The 16,673-nt window shown below is 34.4% G+C and overlaps 2 protein-coding genes across 3 annotated transcripts; one reads left to right on the top strand and one right to left on the bottom strand.

Annotated features, from left to right (window-relative positions):
* Nucleotides 1-329: 329 nt before the first annotated feature.
* LOC114418431 (trihelix transcription factor GT-3b-like) lies at nt 330-2,751 on the bottom strand. Its single transcript, XM_028383766.1, has 2 exons — nt 2,255-2,751; nt 330-1,278 (listed from the first exon to the last, which is right to left on the bottom strand). Exons 1-2 carry the CDS (start codon nt 2,582-2,584, stop codon nt 682-684), a joined length of 927 nt encoding a protein of 308 aa, XP_028239567.1. The 5' UTR covers nt 2,585-2,751; the 3' UTR covers nt 330-681.
* Nucleotides 2,752-7,866: 5,115 nt separating this feature from the next.
* LOC114418419 (phytochrome-interacting ankyrin-repeat protein 1-like) lies at nt 7,867-10,718 on the top strand. Of its 2 annotated transcripts, XM_028383754.1 has the most exons (4): nt 7,867-8,156; nt 8,375-8,513; nt 9,656-9,827; nt 10,181-10,718. In XM_028383754.1, the coding sequence occupies exons 1-4, from the start codon at nt 8,056-8,058 to the stop codon at nt 10,393-10,395; spliced, it is 627 nt and encodes a 208-aa protein (XP_028239555.1). In that variant the 5' UTR covers nt 7,867-8,055; the 3' UTR covers nt 10,396-10,718. The 2 variants fall into 2 exon arrangements, with proteins under 2 accessions (XP_028239555.1, XP_028239546.1); XM_028383745.1 differs by having other exon boundaries at nt 7,868-8,513.
* The last annotated feature ends 5,955 nt before the right edge of the window (nt 10,719-16,673 follow it).

Below are 16,673 nucleotides of genomic sequence, written 5' to 3'. Positions count from 1 at the left end.
CAGGGAAAAAATAAATCATGAATAACACAAAGCTAGACCACTCTTGTATGCTGAGTCATCCAACACCATAACTTTACTGTGTTGTTAAACATTGAAAGCTAAAAACAATATGCCTTTTCATGATCATCCTGTTAAATTTTTTATCTCAATGCATGTTTGGGGGTGTTGTGCAAAAAGGGGCATGCGTCATTTGAAGCAATTCCAAGTTGCTTCAGCGTCATTTTAACCAATTTGACACAAATAGTCATATTATTATGTGCGGTTTTAACGCTAAAACAAACACATTCTCAATCACATTGGGATCATTCCATAAAAAAAATTATCAACTATTAAACAAACTTGGCATCCCAACAATATAATAATATAATATATATGTACATATATAAGAAAAATCATACAGACAGCTTAAATACCATACCCGTCTTTAGTTACATGTCCCAGAACATATTATCATTCAGAAGTATCCCTAAATAGTAAAAACTCTTTCTGTATCAATTTTCAAAAGAAAATGTTCATATACCCCTATAAGTACTCCTTTCATCAACCAAATTCTCCTTTCCCATATTCTCTGTAATCAAAAGCTACGGTGAAGATTAGTTCGTTCTGTGCTAAACTTAGAATCATATAATAAATGGAAACAACAAAGTAATCAGCTACAAGTAATCCAAGCCATTGCCTCCGTTAGTTAGATTCATTAATGAGTTTGTTCAAAAGGGTCGTCAACAAAGCATCCCTTCTCTCTGCCCTACTCTCTTCTCTCATTCTCCTCTGTTCTTCCCTCTCCCTCCATGCCTGTTCAATCATTAACCTCTCCCTCTCAAGCTTCTCCATTGACTGCCGCCATTCCTGTTCAAACAACTGTCTTTCATGAGCACGCCTTTCCATCATCTCCCTCCACTGCATCTCCATACTTAACTGGTGCTGGAAAAATTCCTTGAGCATTTCCTGAATACTAGTACTATTACTGGCAGAATTTGATGGATTGCTTGCCCTTGAAGACTTCTCCACTCCAACTTTGTCAACTTTCCTTTTGCGGGTATTACTTCTGGAAGGTTTTTCCTCTTCACTATCATATTCAACCTCATTGTCATCTTCTGAGAGTTCCTCTGATGACCGATCTCCACTTGATCTTTTCACCCCTTTCTTGGTTTGAGCTGAACGAGTTTCAGATTCAAGAAGTAATCGTTGCATATTATGTGCCCTTTGGGTAAAGACCGCATGCAATTCTTCAAAAAATGGACATTGCTTGCCATGCTCTGGGTCAGATGTCTCTTTTCCCTGCATAAATATTACCACATAATTTACTATGTAAAGTTAAAGATATGCCTTTTCTGCATTTTCCGAGAAAAAAAAATCATGCCCAGTCGCACATCAATATAAACTCACCCAACCCTACATATAAAATCCCTATAAGGGCTTTTTCAGAACATGCACAGTCAGTATGCAATTTTTGGTGAGTTCAGGGATCCATGTTGGAGAGATCCAAAGCATTGGGTTTTTATTCTCACATGACCGTAGTTAGAGGGTGGGGGGGTTCCTGAAGTTTGGCCTAAACTGTAGCATGCACACCCTATAACCAAATAACTTCACAACATATAAATGATCTGATCAAGAGTGCTTACCACCATATCAAAAGCTTAAACTTTTGGCACATAATACCCTACATCAAACTCAGGTCCTTCCCCATTTAAGACATAGGATATGGGCCACTGGGTTGAATTTGATTTTGACCCACAGACCCAACATATATACTTCTGAGTTCCCACCCTTTGTGCGTACGAATAAGGCTTCATATACATGAACTTAATACAATTCAATGGATCATAATCAGTTGTCCATACACAAACATCATAGAGTTAATATAAACATACATCTAATTTCTCTTCCATTTTCTTTTCATCTTATTTTCCTATCATATATCACATTTATCACTTTCTCAGTCTCCCGTTTCTTTTTATCTTTCTATTTCTCTCTTCCTCCCACCTACATACAGAACACCTCAAAATGGGGTGTTAAGTTGATAATTTCGCAACATCATACGATATTTCATCATGTTTGAACTAATCCAAATGAATGTCATTACAACAGTCGGCAGCAAAACAATCAAACTGAACATCAACAAAAAAGATTCAACGACACGCCAAAGCATGCTCAAAATTCATCAACAACGGAAAACGCCACAATTGACCAAACGAAATGCTGCAACAGACACAAAGGATATAAGGAAACACTATTAGAAAGGGAGAGAAGAAACCTTGTAGCGATTAACGAGATTCTTCCACTTGCATTTACACTGTTCGGGGCTTCTCCTGAACCCTCTCTCCCTCATCTTCGCACTCACCACTTCCCAGAGCGTCTTGTTCCGCTTCGACGCAGTGAAGTCTCTCTCCAGCTCCGCGCGTATCGCTATGAACTCCCGCGTCTCCTGCTGGCTCCACTGCGGCTGCGCCGGCCCCCTCTCCTCCCTCGCCGCCGGAACCGCCGGAGACATCTCGCCGGACATCACCGACGCTGGATTCAGCAGCGACGGCGGCATCATGCCCAGCCGCGCCGCCAGCGCGTCCTCCCCTCCGCCACCGAACATTGACCTCTTAGCCACCGCAAAGTCGTTTCAATCAGACCAAGTGAGTTTGGGATTAGGGTTTTGGAAGTGAGAAAGCGCAAAATGGAAGTGCGAAAGCTGAAGCTGGTGTAAGCCTCGGAAAAAAAATATCCTTTTTTTTTTTTAATTTTCTTTCTTCTTTTTGCTTACTTTCCGGTTTCGCGAGTTTGCTTTGTCGACAAGACAGGAATCGTTGACTATCGCTACCTACGTGTGAAAATCTGCCACCTCAAAACGGCACCGTCGTTTATCGAATTTACGCTTGTGCCCCTTCATTAATTAAAGCTGCTAGCCATTGTCGGTGTAAAAAGTTACGCCGTTTTGGATTCGGATGCACTGAACGTGGAATAAATCAAATTAAAAAACAACTTCAAATAAATAAATAACTTTATCTCCTTAATTTATTACTACTTTAAATTAAATGGGTTGCACTCTAATTTAATAGTTTAATAGTACTTTTAAATAAAATAAAAAACTTTATAAGATAAAACTAACGATTTGTTGTGATTATGATGATGGAATACTCTCAATATTGAAAGAGGAGGGATTTACTTGCTTTAAGAGCTCTAAAAAATAAGAATGAGTTATTTATTATAATAATTAAATCTTAAGAAAATAAATCATACCAAAGAGGAATAACTTAAAAAGAGTTATTATTAAAGTAAGTAAATTCTTTCTTGTATTAAGATTGATTTATCTCATAAAAATAATTTAATTTTCTTTCATCATTCATTGTCCACTTAAATTCAAGTGTTTTTCTATTCATATCTTTCTTTTGTTTGAATTTATGTGATTGATAGATTGTATCCTCACTCATGTTAAAAGAAATTGAAACTTTGATAAGTGATGTCATATTTAAAACATTTTTTACTTCAAACATACTTAGCACTCCTAAAATTATAAATATATTTGTTTTTTTATAAAAATTTAGTATATTTTTCATTTTTATAAAATTTAAATATGTTATTTTTTACCTGAAGTAAAGTTAAAATATCTAAACTCTTATATATATATTAGTTATATACATAACTAATATAAAAATGTTACATTTATATCATTTGTGCATCAATGTAAAAATCATAACCATAGGCTCGTATGAACCTTGCTTTGAGTAAAAAAAAATATACATTTTAATTTTATAAAGAAAAAAAATTAAAAATTTTGCATAGACAAAAAATATATATATTTTTAATTTTATGAAAATGAAAAAGATATTTTAACAATGTTTTTTTACTTTTGCTCCTCACTGACAGAATATGCACTTTGACCGGCAATTCTTGATTTTTAGTTCTCAATTTGTTCCTATAATGTACTACTAATTTTCGAATGGGCGAAGTGATTAGGGTATTATTAAAATTCAAAACCTGATTTCTTTTATCCATGACCGTGGGATGAGAATTCTATAATGGATTAAATAAATAATTCAATGAATTAATTAATTAATTAATTCTCATTAAATGATAGTTTATAGTACTTTATATTATAAATTTAATTATAAGTTTTTTTAATCATCATTTAATTATAAGTTTTTTGATAAAAAGTTAAAAAGAATTAATTTTAATAAATTTGGACCGGACTCAAGGTTGAAGGTTCAATCCGCATGATGGGCAAATTAAGAATAAGAACTTGCTATTTGCAACTCCCTTTTATATATGTACACCAAAATCCTCCCCTTTTACATTACCCATTATATCCTTTTTCCTAAAGGAGTACACCCTTAGTTGTTTGTTTTCATTTCCAAAAATGTCTTTCCAGAATACCATATTATTTCTGGAACTATATATCATAGTTTTGGAAATATATTTCTAAAATAGGTATATGTTATTCCAAAAAGACATTTATATTAGTAATAAACTTAATCGTTGATATTGTAAATGTTTATCTTACACTCTCGTGTTTGTTAGTCTTATTTTCATTCTATTATTCGTGTTCTTTAAACTATATCTAAAATCTTATTTTTATTCTACTTTATATTATTCTTTAAACCCTAATTTCAAAACTCATATTCATTATATAAATTTTAGTTATTCTTCATAAACTCTTTTGTGAGTTGTGCATCTTCTTTGGTGTAATATTTGACTGTGGACTTGATTATGCATCCTCCATCATGGCTTGTCACCAATTTATACTCATAACACACCTTTTTCAATGTGTCCAATAATATTCTGCCTTATCTATTGTGTATCTACCTTTTGGTTGATTGTTCACATATTATACTCCAATTCAATGATTCAAAAAGGAAAGATATATACATTGAATTATAAAAAATATACTAAGAATGAATCGTATTTTTTTAAAAAAATGTTTCACGTGTTATATAATTGCTTCATAAAATTCAATTTTAATATATTAGCAAAAATTTACACTGTGAATCAATATATATATATATATATATATATATATATATATATATATATATATATATTAAAAATAATCTAAATGTAACTCTTAAAATTATTATTACAAAAGTTAATCACTTTCAATTAAATAACATTATATTATTGAATGACAGAATAAAATTATACATATTGTCAATATATATTATAATTAAAATCTTATTTAATTTAAAAGAATGATGACAAAAATAAGAAACATACTATAAACTAAATTTCAAAGTTTAAATTAATCCACCATCAACCAGAACAAGCTTCTTAATGGATCTCGACACTTTGTCTACAAAGATTTCAGCACTCTTGATGATGTTTGGCAAAAATTTTGGCATAACATTGTCAAAGTTGTATTTTCTATACCATGAGGTGAAATGGGATTCAAAATTAAGGTTTAAAGAACAATAAAGATATAATAAAAATATGATTTTAGATTGGGTTCAAAGAGCACCAATGATAGAATAAAAATAAGACTTAAAAATATGGGAGTATAAGATAATCATTTACAACTTCAACTTTCTTAAATTCATTATTATCAAAAATGTCTTTTTAGAATAACGCATACCTATTCCAAAAATATATTTTTAGAATTATGGTATATACTTTTGGAAATATATTTTTGGAATATATGATACTCATGAAAGAAACTTTCGGAAAGGAAAATGAGTTCTTAAGGGTGTACTTCTTTAAGTAAAAAAGGTATAATGGGTAATTAGGATGTGTAAAGGGAGATTTGGGTGTACTTAGCCAAAATGAGTGTGTAAATAGAAATGTCTTTGAGTATATTTTTGGTGCACATTGCAAGCACGCTTGTTCTTTTTGCACCCAAACAATCTCACTATACACCCTTCTATCATTTCGAAATGGTTAATTCAGAATAAAAGTTTTACATTTCAAATTATCTAATCCAAAATTTACAAAGGATGTCCTCTTTCATTACAAAAAGGTTAATCTAGAATGAAAGGCTTTACATTTTGAATTACTTAATCCAGAATTTATAAAGAGTGTAGGGAGAGAAGGCCTTCCACTACAGGTGTTGACCAAAATTAATGCCAGTATGAAAGATTTTAGATAGTCATTACCTCTTAAATAAAAATAGTACTGATATTCATGCATCCCAAAATGTAAACAATTATGATTAGGGTAAATAGTTACTTTTATCCCTAAAAGTGTAATTCGCTGACAAATATGTCCATAAAAGATCTAAATGCAAAATTTAGTCCTCGAAGGTGTTAAAAGTGCGACAAAAATATTCTGCCGTCAACTTCCGTCCATCACCGTTAAAAAAGTTGCTAATGTGGCACATAGGGACAATTTTGTCAATAAAAAATTACCCACATGGCTGCCAACGTGGGGACACATTTGTCATATACTACATATGTAGTGACTTTTGATTTCCCTTACTGTGGGAAAAAGGGTTTTTTGGCATCTGCTGATTTTCTTCATTCCCAACAGCTACATTCTTGATTTTTCTTCATCTCCCACACTTCCACGGCCTTATTACGCGAGCAAATCTCCCAACCATAGTGACGCACAACAACACACGACAACACACAACGACACACGACGACGCACACCCATACAATTGTTCCTGTTGACGGTGATCACAACGACACACACCCAAGTTTGGACTTTATCATATGTTGTGTCGTTTTTGTATGTTTTTTTTCTATGCATATGACTTTTATTGGTTGGCCATAATGGCACCGTTGTCGACTAGTGTCTTCGTCGTCGACTGATGGTTGTTTTGGGGTTTCGACGATGACTGTAACGACGTCGTCGCCATTGCGTTTTTCGTGGTGGTCATCATCCATCTGGCCTCTATCGTCAAACCTCTTCTCTTGTGTTCTCTTCTTTATTCTCAAACTTCTTTTATTCTCTTCTCTATTATGAAACTTGCCTTTTCTTCTCTATTATGAAACTTTCTATGTTATCTTTTTGTGAATATACAATTAATTTTTGTTATCTTTCTCTATAGGATGTATGATGAAATTAGTCTTATTTTGCACCACAATAGTAAATTTATACAAAATGCAAATGGGACAGTGGAGTATGCCGATGGTAAATTTTGTGTCTGAGAAGAAGTTGAAACAAATTTGGTTAATGTCTGTACACCTCAAGAATTGTGGAAAACTTGCCGCAACTATGTGAAATTACTCACATTGTAGTAAAAAATTGGTAACTATTTTCATCCAAATAACCAAAATATATCACAAAATTGACATTTTGTTTCAAAAGAAGACACTAACATTTAAGTCCAAGTAAAATTACTGACAAATTCCCCCAACAAAAAAATACTGACAATTTGATCCATAAAATTTTTACTAATGTTTACGTCCAAAAATGATTTCTTACTGATATTTTCGTCTAATCTAGTCAGCATGACCACATTAGTAATCAACTTTGTGATAAATTTATCCTTCTGTGCCACGTAGACAACTTTTTTAACGATAACGGAAAAAAGTTGATGACAGAATATTTTTGTCACATTTTAACACGTTGGAGGATTAAATTTTGCATTTAAATCTTTTAGGGACACATTTATAAGCGAATTACACTTTAAAAATGACTATTTATCCATTATGATTAATTATATATGTAAATATAATTAACTTTATTATACAAGTGATTAATTATTATTAAATATTAACACCATCTACTACTTATGACCATATTTTTACATGTGATTAAATTAACTACGTCTATAATATATAACTTCACAACATTATTATTTGTTTGTAAAATAAAGTTAACCTTCACTTTTAAATTGTGATACAAAATTAAGCATATATTTTTTACATGTAATTAACCATATTGATAGTAAATAATCTCATAAGTCATAACATTATTAACTACCTACATAATATTTTGCAAGGAAAAATAAAAAAGGGGTTTTCCTTATTCCAATAGCGAGGCGAGACATCGATTCCAAAGGTGCGTTTCTGCTGTGCTAGGGTTTCTGCATCTTCCACCTCCGTCGCGATGAAACCAGGCTTCATCTGATTCCGATTTCCCTTCGCTCCTTCTCCTCCTTAACATTCATCTTCTTCGATTCCTCTACAAATTATGATTATTATTATGATGAACTCCATCTTCGCCTCGCATAACCTTCGCGTCTTCGGTCCCGGCTTGAATCCCTTCGCACCTTATTGCATCGCCAATCACTCCCTTTTCCTTTCCCTTTCCTCTCGCTAAATTACAATTCCCTTTCTTTTTCCTCTCCAACTTCTCCTTCTCCGTTTCTCCGAACATGTAAATTCGGAGGACACCGTCTTTGATTCGGTCTATTTTTTTGGGGGTTACTTTACTTCGGTTACGCGTCGTCGTTTTGCTTTTCTTTGTCGTCGTTTTTGCGTTGCGTTGATTGCTGAGAAAGAAAGAAAGAAAGAAAGATGCTGGAGGAACAGCCTGTTGTTTTGTTCAGGAAGAGCCCTTCCAGGAGGCGCTTGAGATCTGCTTTTGCTACCGATGATAGGGGTTGGACCTCGCTTCATGTTTTCGCTCGAAAAGGCGATCTCAAATTGGTATTTTCTTTTATCCGCGCCTCGTTATGATGGGCGTTGTTGTTGTTTGATTGCTGAATTTTGTGATTGTTTATTAGGGAAATTTCGATTTGAGCTTTGAATTGGTTAGATTCATGTGGGAATATATTAGGGTTCCACTCAGCTTATTGAATTTGAATTTAGATCCTCCATGCTTGTGTATGTGTGTGTGAAGAAGTTGCATTTGGTTTGGGAGGCTTCGATTTTGAGATTGTAGGCTCTGGTTTTTTTTAAATGAAAGCCTTTTTTGTTTGAGAAAGCGGTTTTGTTTTTATCGTTATCATTGTTGCGGTATAGGCTGAAGTCCATCGGTGACAGTAGAAAATTCACTATGATAAAACTTGCACAATCTTCCTCAATCGTAGGCACACCCAAACGGCTTGTTTTACCAGAAATGTGATTTTATTTCGAAGTTGCCTGAAAAGGTGTAGAATTTGAATAAATTCCAATTCTAATTTACCGGGGAGGGGTAATCAGTCAACAACTAACCCTAGTTTGGGATTTATTTACGTTTTACATCATTTGGTAATTTTGAAATAAAATTATCGCTGTGCGGTTGCTAAACCCTACTCCCCTTAGGCCCTTACCCTCCAAGGGTGTCTGTGGTTAGAAACAGATGCTTCTCATTAATTAGGAATCCACATGATCTCATTCAAACGGATTTATTTACTCTTTTTTTAGTCTAAATGTTGTGCACAATCTTTTGTAGAAGATGAACAGCATAAATGTTGGCACAACAACAGCATGTCAGCAAAAAGGTTGCTGCATTGTGACCAGTTGAGACTGTTCTGGTTGTTTAAACAGTCTCTTCTATCTTGGAGTATGGATTCACACATTTGACTTACCCCACATCCCTCAATGTTGGGAGCTTAAACCTTGTCACTGGTCCACCCTTTATGGATTTCTGGCTGAAATTAAATGTTAAAGTTTTTTATGAGGCTACCAATTCTTGTAGTGCTTGAATACTTGAATACTTTGCCGCATGTGGTTGATTTGTAAACTGTTGGGTTATTCATGATTTATTGTTCTTTTAAGAGTTAAATTTGTATCATATTTGGAGCAAAAGGGTTTTCAATTTTGTTTAATTTAGTCACATGGGGGTATCTTTTGGTGTTGCTGAACAGGTTAAAAAACTTCTCAATGAAGGAATGGATGTCAATGTGTCTGCATGGGGCCCCAAATCAAAAGGGGTGACCCCTCTCCACCTTGCTGCCGAAGGTGGTCACATTGGAGTGATGGATGTACTACTTGAGTGTGGTGCTGACATTGATGCCAGAACTAAGGGTGCTTGTGGCTGTAAGTGATTTATGCTTCCTCTTTAAACTTATGGCCCGATTTTTTTAGCTTAAAAACTACTTTGAAGTTAAAAATAAGAGTTTTAGATTTTAAGATATAGCTTTTTTGATAATTTTGTAATTTTTTAAGCTAAAAATGTTGCTTTGAAGTTAAAATTTCCTGGGTAGTGTGTTGTTAGTGAAAGCCAATAATACTTTATGAAAAGCTTTTTTTTAAAAAAAAAAAAACTGCTTGGCAGACAAGAGAAAGTCAAGATAAGTTGGGTCAAACATTACTTTAATACTATACAATGTCTATGCACATTCAACATTTTAAATTTTCACATTGACGTGTATGCTCTTCTCTTGAACCAGGGACGCCGCTCCACATTGCAGCCAAGGAAAGGAGGAGGGATGCTGTGAAATTCTTGATAGAGAATGGAGCCTTCATGCCACCTGATATCAGTGATAGCAGATTTAACCCACCGCTTCATTACTGCCCCGGACTGGAATGGGCCTATGAGGAGATGAAGCGACTTCGTCAGGAAGACTTGTCTGCTGGAGAGACATGTTACAGCTCTGAAAGTTAATTTGCTTTTCAGGGATTTGGTTGGTGTTTGATAGTGTGTTTGGATGCCATTCAGAGGAGATCAAAGTTAATATAACTAGCTTTTGCGTCACCTTTACAAATTTGACATGAAAATATGCTGATACGTACATTCAGAAAGCGTATCCAGACATGCACTGTATCTGTATTGTATGAATAAATGTACAATTGAAATAAAACTACTATGTAGTGTATGGGGATGTTTTACTATTTTAGCATCTTGGATGCCCTTGTTTATGGAAACAATTATGTACGATTATTAATGTGATATGCTGTGATTGTTGATGTTTTCATTTACGTGTTGTAGACTATGTTCAAAGTATTGCTATTGTTATTCTGTTACAACCCTGAGTTCAGTATTCGTCTTTTGATCTGGTTTTGATGAATTATTGGTAAAATAGGAATATTCTTTTTTTAGTTTTCACGGAGGAACCCCCGATAACATAATATATTTAAGAAATTTAGCTATTTACCAATTATGTTAGACTTTGTTGGTAATCAAAATTATTATTTATTCTTTTTGTTTCTTGGTTTCAAATAATTGTATAAAAAAGGACGAGAAAATGCACCATTTTTTTAAAACTAAAACTGAAAACAAAGAATAAAGTGAAGCAATATGATATTTACGATTAATATAAATGTTGTGGCCTAGCTCTCTTCTTAAATGAGTAAAAACATAAGGTCTACTAACATTTTTTACTCCAAATTCTTTATCGAGTGGCGAATTTTATCCCAATAGTAATTGTACTTTTTATCTCGAATTATTAATTTTTTTGACAGTTTTTACCTGATTATTTTATTTGTTGGTAAATTTTTTTATATATTTTTACAATTTTACTCCAAATTTTTGTGTTTATGTCAGTATGTCACGTCAACTTAATAATTGAAGGAAAATTTGTTAGTTTTTAAAAATTGAGGATAAAATGAGCTAAATTAACTTTTAGGAAGTAACGCTAAAAAAATAAAAAGTGTGGAAAATGCAATTAAGCTAAAAAAAACAATTAAAAGATATTTGTTGAAGATCTTGTAGCTTTCCTAGACTTAGAAACTTGGTCAGTGAAAAGGTTTCCACTAATATCAACTAAAACTAGGAAAGATGCATTTGTGATGGAAGGTGGGATTGGACCTGAAATTTGATTGCCACCGATAGCAAGTACTTGGAGATTTGGGAGAGTGTGGAACATGTTGGGTGGAAGAGAGTTATAAAATTGATTCACTGGAGTTGAGATTCCAGTAAGAGATGACATATTATCAAAACAAGGAAATGAAATGTTCCACTCAGGTTGTTGATACTCAATGATATTGCTGTCAAGCTTTTGAGATTGCATATTTCTTGTGGAATATCTCCTTGGAAGTTGTTAGAAGACACTAGAAGTTGAGTTAGGGATGAAAGATTCCCTATGAATGTTGGGATTCTTCCAGTAAAGTGGTTGTTAGGAGCGTTCAAATATTGAAGATTTCGAAGTGAACCAATTTTGATTGGTATTTTGCCACTCAAATTGTTCCCATATAAGTGTAAGTGTTCGAGAGCTGTGCAACCTGTCAAGTTTGCAGGAATTTTCCCTACCAATAAGTTATTTCTGATAAAGAGGTACTACAGTTGTAACAACTTTCCAATTATTGTGGGATTTTTCCATAGAAATTGTTTTGTGAGGATTAAGTCTCTCGCATAAGAGAGATTTCCTATGTGAGTAAATATGGTACCTTTCGACTCATATCCTCCCAAATTTAACTCTGTAACTCTTAGAAGCATGGGATCGCGTGTTATTCCATGCCAGTCACAAAAGTGAGTACAAGTATTCCAACTTCCAAGAGAGGAAGATTCCATATGGGTTAGTGGATATGGATTTCCTGAATTTGAACAGTACCAAATGATCAGTCTCATTTTCTGATGTAAGCTTCTTAATTAATATTTTCATCCACCAATCATAAATTTACATTCATTCCAGGGTTAGATGGGAGATTTAGTCTTGTGAACCACGAGCTATCACACAAGAAAACCTGACATCACACTCTAATTCAAAACCTTAAGACTCAGGTTTGTGGGTCTTCTCTCAACCTTTTCACTTTTATCCGATGTAGAACTTCATCTTACACCTGTAATCCAACAAACTGCTTTTAAAATATTGGCCGGTTACTTTCCCACATTCATAAGAGTATTTCCTTGTCTTTTGCTTTAAACGTATTCACTTATGCAATTTCGTGAATAGTCCAAGAGAATCAAACAAGTTAAATGTTGCAGTTGTAGACACTACTTTTTCTTTTTGCTTGTTGATATCACTTTGGTCCTGATATAATATTTCAATAAGTTATTTGTTTCATCTAATTGTCTCTTAGGACACAGCTTTGGCCTGATCTTAAAATGTTTGTATCCTTTTATATTGGGTTGTGTTAATTCAAGAAACTTTGAGATTGTTTATTTAATTTTGAAGAAACGAGGATTTCTGAAATTGTACAAAGGGTATATCCACTCTGGAAAGTAGGCTTAAAGGGCTTTGAAAGATGTTCAAAAGTACAAATCAGGAAATCTATGAACATTTCATTATCCTGATGTTTCTAATTGCAACAAGTTGGAAAAGATTGATGAGTTTAATGAATATATATTGTGATACAAGCAAAGTAATGAACGTTTGTTAGAATAAGCTCTGAGGAGTAGGTCTTTTATTGCCGATTGGGAGTTTCTGTTTGTGATTAGATTCTTAAAAGTATGATTTGTGCTTCAATGTTTTTTTCTTCTCCTATCACTCTTCCAGAAGCAGTATTTCAAACCCAGAGATTAGAAATATTGCATGTATAGCATGGTTGCTACTACTCATGACTAGCAGAAAGAGATGGTTGGAAAGCATCTTTACATGCTTGTCTCCAGAAACTCAAGGCAACAATGCACTACTAGCTTTTGTTTTTGTTTTGGTATTTAATTAAGGGACCAAAGTTTGTAGCTAAGATGTACTACATTCAAATTAGCTTTCAACTGAGAACTACTTTTAATCAGGAGATGATCAGATGATTGTTGATTGAAGCATAGATTATGAAGTGGTTGAAACCCCAAGAACACAGAAATTTGATAATGAGTTTTGACATCCATAATTTCCTTAGTTTGCTATAGTAGTTAGTTAAAAAACTATATATGCAATACTCATTTTTTTGGCAAGGGGTTGGTGAGGATTCAAGTTTGTAAAAAAAAAAAAAAATGAGAGAATTATTTTTCATGTAGACGTTTTTTTTCTTCTTTTAAACAAATTACAGGTTTGGAAATTGAATTGTTTTGTTATTGTGATCATTTTGTAAGAAAAAATGTGTTAACTATGTATCATTGAAAATGACACTTACAAAATATAAATTGCGAGATGGTTTTTTTGTTCTATTTTCTTTTCTTTTGCAATGACAATAAACATGATTGACAATCTGGAAACGATCATAGGTGTAGTTTCATTTTTCTTTTCTATCTTTTTTGTAGAGCTTCTTATAGTTAGGGGTGTCAATTTGTATCATAAACGAGAATCTCCATGGGACTACCGTGTTCGGGACTCTATAGATGGACGGGGGACGAGAATAAATATTTTCTTATGGGCACGGTAGGGATGGGGATGAGGATCATTCTCCCCACCTCGCAGGTTCCCCTCAAAGCTGAAACCTTCAAATAACTTGTTCATTTCACTTCTTGTCCTATACCGTGTTGTGCCGTTCACTTCTCCCCCAAACCGTACTGTCATCTCTTGTCGTCGATCACCTCAGAGTGTAAGTTCTAAATGAGATTTTTGTTTGTTTTTTGAAGTCAATTCATTATCACATCAAGCCTATATGTTTTCTTGGAGATGAGTTTTGCTTGGGAACTAAGTAATATCTATTCATACCACAATATACTAAATTGAAGTACATTTTGTAAATATAAAGAATGAAGTAATTGTATATAATTTTAAGAATTAAAATTATTGGAGTAAATACGAATGTACAAGATCTAATCCATCATGTTATCAATTTGAGTAAAGAATTATTTTTATTTTATTATCATATTTATTGTCTTATTAAATTGTTAATTTGACAAGTCCTTGATTAAAATTAAAGGTTCTTGATCGTAAGATTATTTCACATCAATAATTCAGATAAATCAATATATATGTAATGATACTTTGTGTGTGTGTGTGTGGCACACTAATTGAATGAATTATTTGTTTGTATCATTTCAAATTAAACTTGTTGTTCATGTTTGTTTATTTAAGTTTAACATTATATGAATTATTTGAATTTGAATATTATGTTAGTGAGACTTTTTAAGTATTTTTTAAATTTATTTGAATTATAATTTAAAATTAATATTATTTTTTCAAAAAAAATAAAATCAGGGACCCACTGCATGAGGACTGGGTAATTGGGGTGGGGAAGAGACGGAAAGCGGGGAGTGCCCCCGCCCCGCCCTGTTGACAGCTCGACTTATAGCTTATTATCAAGTTAAATAAATGATGATTGCGCTGTGATGTAAATTATGGGGTGAATTTCCGGAGCAGCACAGAATTAATGTTCAAGAGTCTCCCCTCTAATATTCTCTGGCCATCGTGATTTTGGTTTTGCTTTTTGCCAAACTGAACTGCTTTGGCAATTTCAAATTATGAAGCACATTCATTAATTGGAAATAAGAACCATATAAATAGTTTTACAGCATTCAGACCAATCTGTTAACATATGTCAAGAACTACAACACAAAATTAGCACGTGAAAATCCTTTACTAGAGATTAATTCAGATTATGAAGCACATTCATTAATTGGATATAAGGACCATATAAATATTTTTACAACATTCAGACCAGTCTGTTAACATATGTCAAGAAATACTAGTGGACTGTAGACTACCAAAACGTTTTGCTTTCAAGGTGGCTCAATCTGTTTGAGAATTGTTATCCTGTGCTAATAATAATATTTAGACAAGGGCTAGAGATTCATCTAAGGTTGCTACATAAATTGCGTGTTCTAGGAGATGCAGAAACTCTGTTAGTAACAACAAGGACAATCAGCACACCTAGCAGCACATAGGCCATTTCAACAACCTCACGTCACAATTAGTTACGCAATGTTATACAATAGTGTAATTCTATTAGGCAAATATTCTCACTAGCAGACAAACAATTATATGTATAAATAAGCACTAAGTGAATGGAAATAACAGAGAAGAATTATGAAATACTTGTTAGTATAGTTTAGCATAGCTAGCTTAGTTCTTATTCGTAAAAATTGGTCCGACCTGCCCCCTTCTTTGCCGTTCTTCAATGGCAGATGCCGAACCTCTCGACGCCAGCCTAGACCGGCTCGAGGCAGCCATGGCCAACCTCGCCATAGTGGATTCAGATCTACATGCATCTCACCTTCGTTTAGACGCGCTCCACGCTTCCATGCTCTTTAAACTAGATCTCATTAGCCTGAAATTGGATACCCTGATCTCCCGCCAACACTCCCCGTCACCTTCTCCGGTGCAGCCACTACCACTACTGCCGCTGCCATCGTTTCCTCCTTCAGCGCAACCAACACCGACACCACCAGCTCCTCCGCCTCGCTCTCACGTGCCTCCTCCCATTGTTGGACAACGAGATAGTCCTGTTATTGGAATCGATTCCAGCACCATCGACTTCTCCGTCAGCGTGTGGCAGCACCGTGCCGATATCAACTGCCACTTCTAGTCCATCCAGCTGTGGCCTCTGCCGCTCCGCACCAACCCCCGTCGTTACCGCAAGATCCCCTATGACAATGACATCTTCCTACTCGAGGATGCTGCTGTCACGCACCGAATTCGTTCGCGTTGGATTTGGATTCTCTTCGCTATTGAGACTCCGCTTTGCTCCATTCGTCATCGGCGTCATCGACCGCCGCCACATCCACCACCATCATCTCCGCAACCTTGGTTCACACATTCCTTGACTGCTCCTCCCCACGGATCACACACACTACTTTAGACATTCTTATTGTTAGGCCCAAACCAGCCCACCAACAAAGTCACTTCACTTACGTACCTTTTATTTCCTAAACTCACCCCTATTTTTTGCTTGTTTTTAATTGCCCAACCTTGAGGACAAGGTTGGTTTTCTAGCGGTGGGTATTGTTAGTAACAACAAGGACAATCAGCACACCTAGCAGCACATAGGCCATTTTAGCAACCTCACGTAGGTCATAACAAAATTAATTACGTAATGTTATGCAATAGTGCAATTCTGTTAGGCAAATATTCTCACTAGCAGACAAACAATTATATGTATAAATAAACACTAAGTGAA

Source organism: Glycine soja, chromosome 1, assembly GCF_004193775.1.
Source record: "Glycine soja cultivar W05 chromosome 1, ASM419377v2, whole genome shotgun sequence".
Taxonomy (NCBI): domain Eukaryota; kingdom Viridiplantae; phylum Streptophyta; class Magnoliopsida; order Fabales; family Fabaceae; genus Glycine; species Glycine soja.
The sequence above is the reverse complement of the archived record's forward strand: the minus strand, read 5'-3'. Positions and strand labels throughout refer to the sequence as shown.

Excerpts from the sequence above, each read along its gene's own strand:
- LOC114418419 (XM_028383754.1), top strand. The coding sequence starts at position 8,056 with ATGATTATTATTATGATGAACTCCATCTTCGCCTCGCATAACCTTCGC. Across the intron at positions 8,157-8,374 it reads TATTGCATCGCCAATCACTC|AAGAAAGATGCTGGAGGAAC; the intron begins CCTTTTCCTTTC and ends AAGAAAGAAAGA. Across the intron at positions 9,828-10,180 it reads AACTAAGGGTGCTTGTGGCT|GGACGCCGCTCCACATTGCA; the intron begins GTAAGTGATTTA and ends CTCTTGAACCAG.
- LOC114418431 (XM_028383766.1), bottom strand. The coding sequence starts at position 2,584 with ATGTTCGGTGGCGGAGGGGAGGACGCGCTGGCGGCGCGGCTGGGCATG. Across the intron at positions 1,279-2,254 it reads ATCTCGTTAATCGCTACAAG|GGAAAAGAGACATCTGACCC; the intron begins GTTTCTTCTCTC and ends ATATTTATGCAG.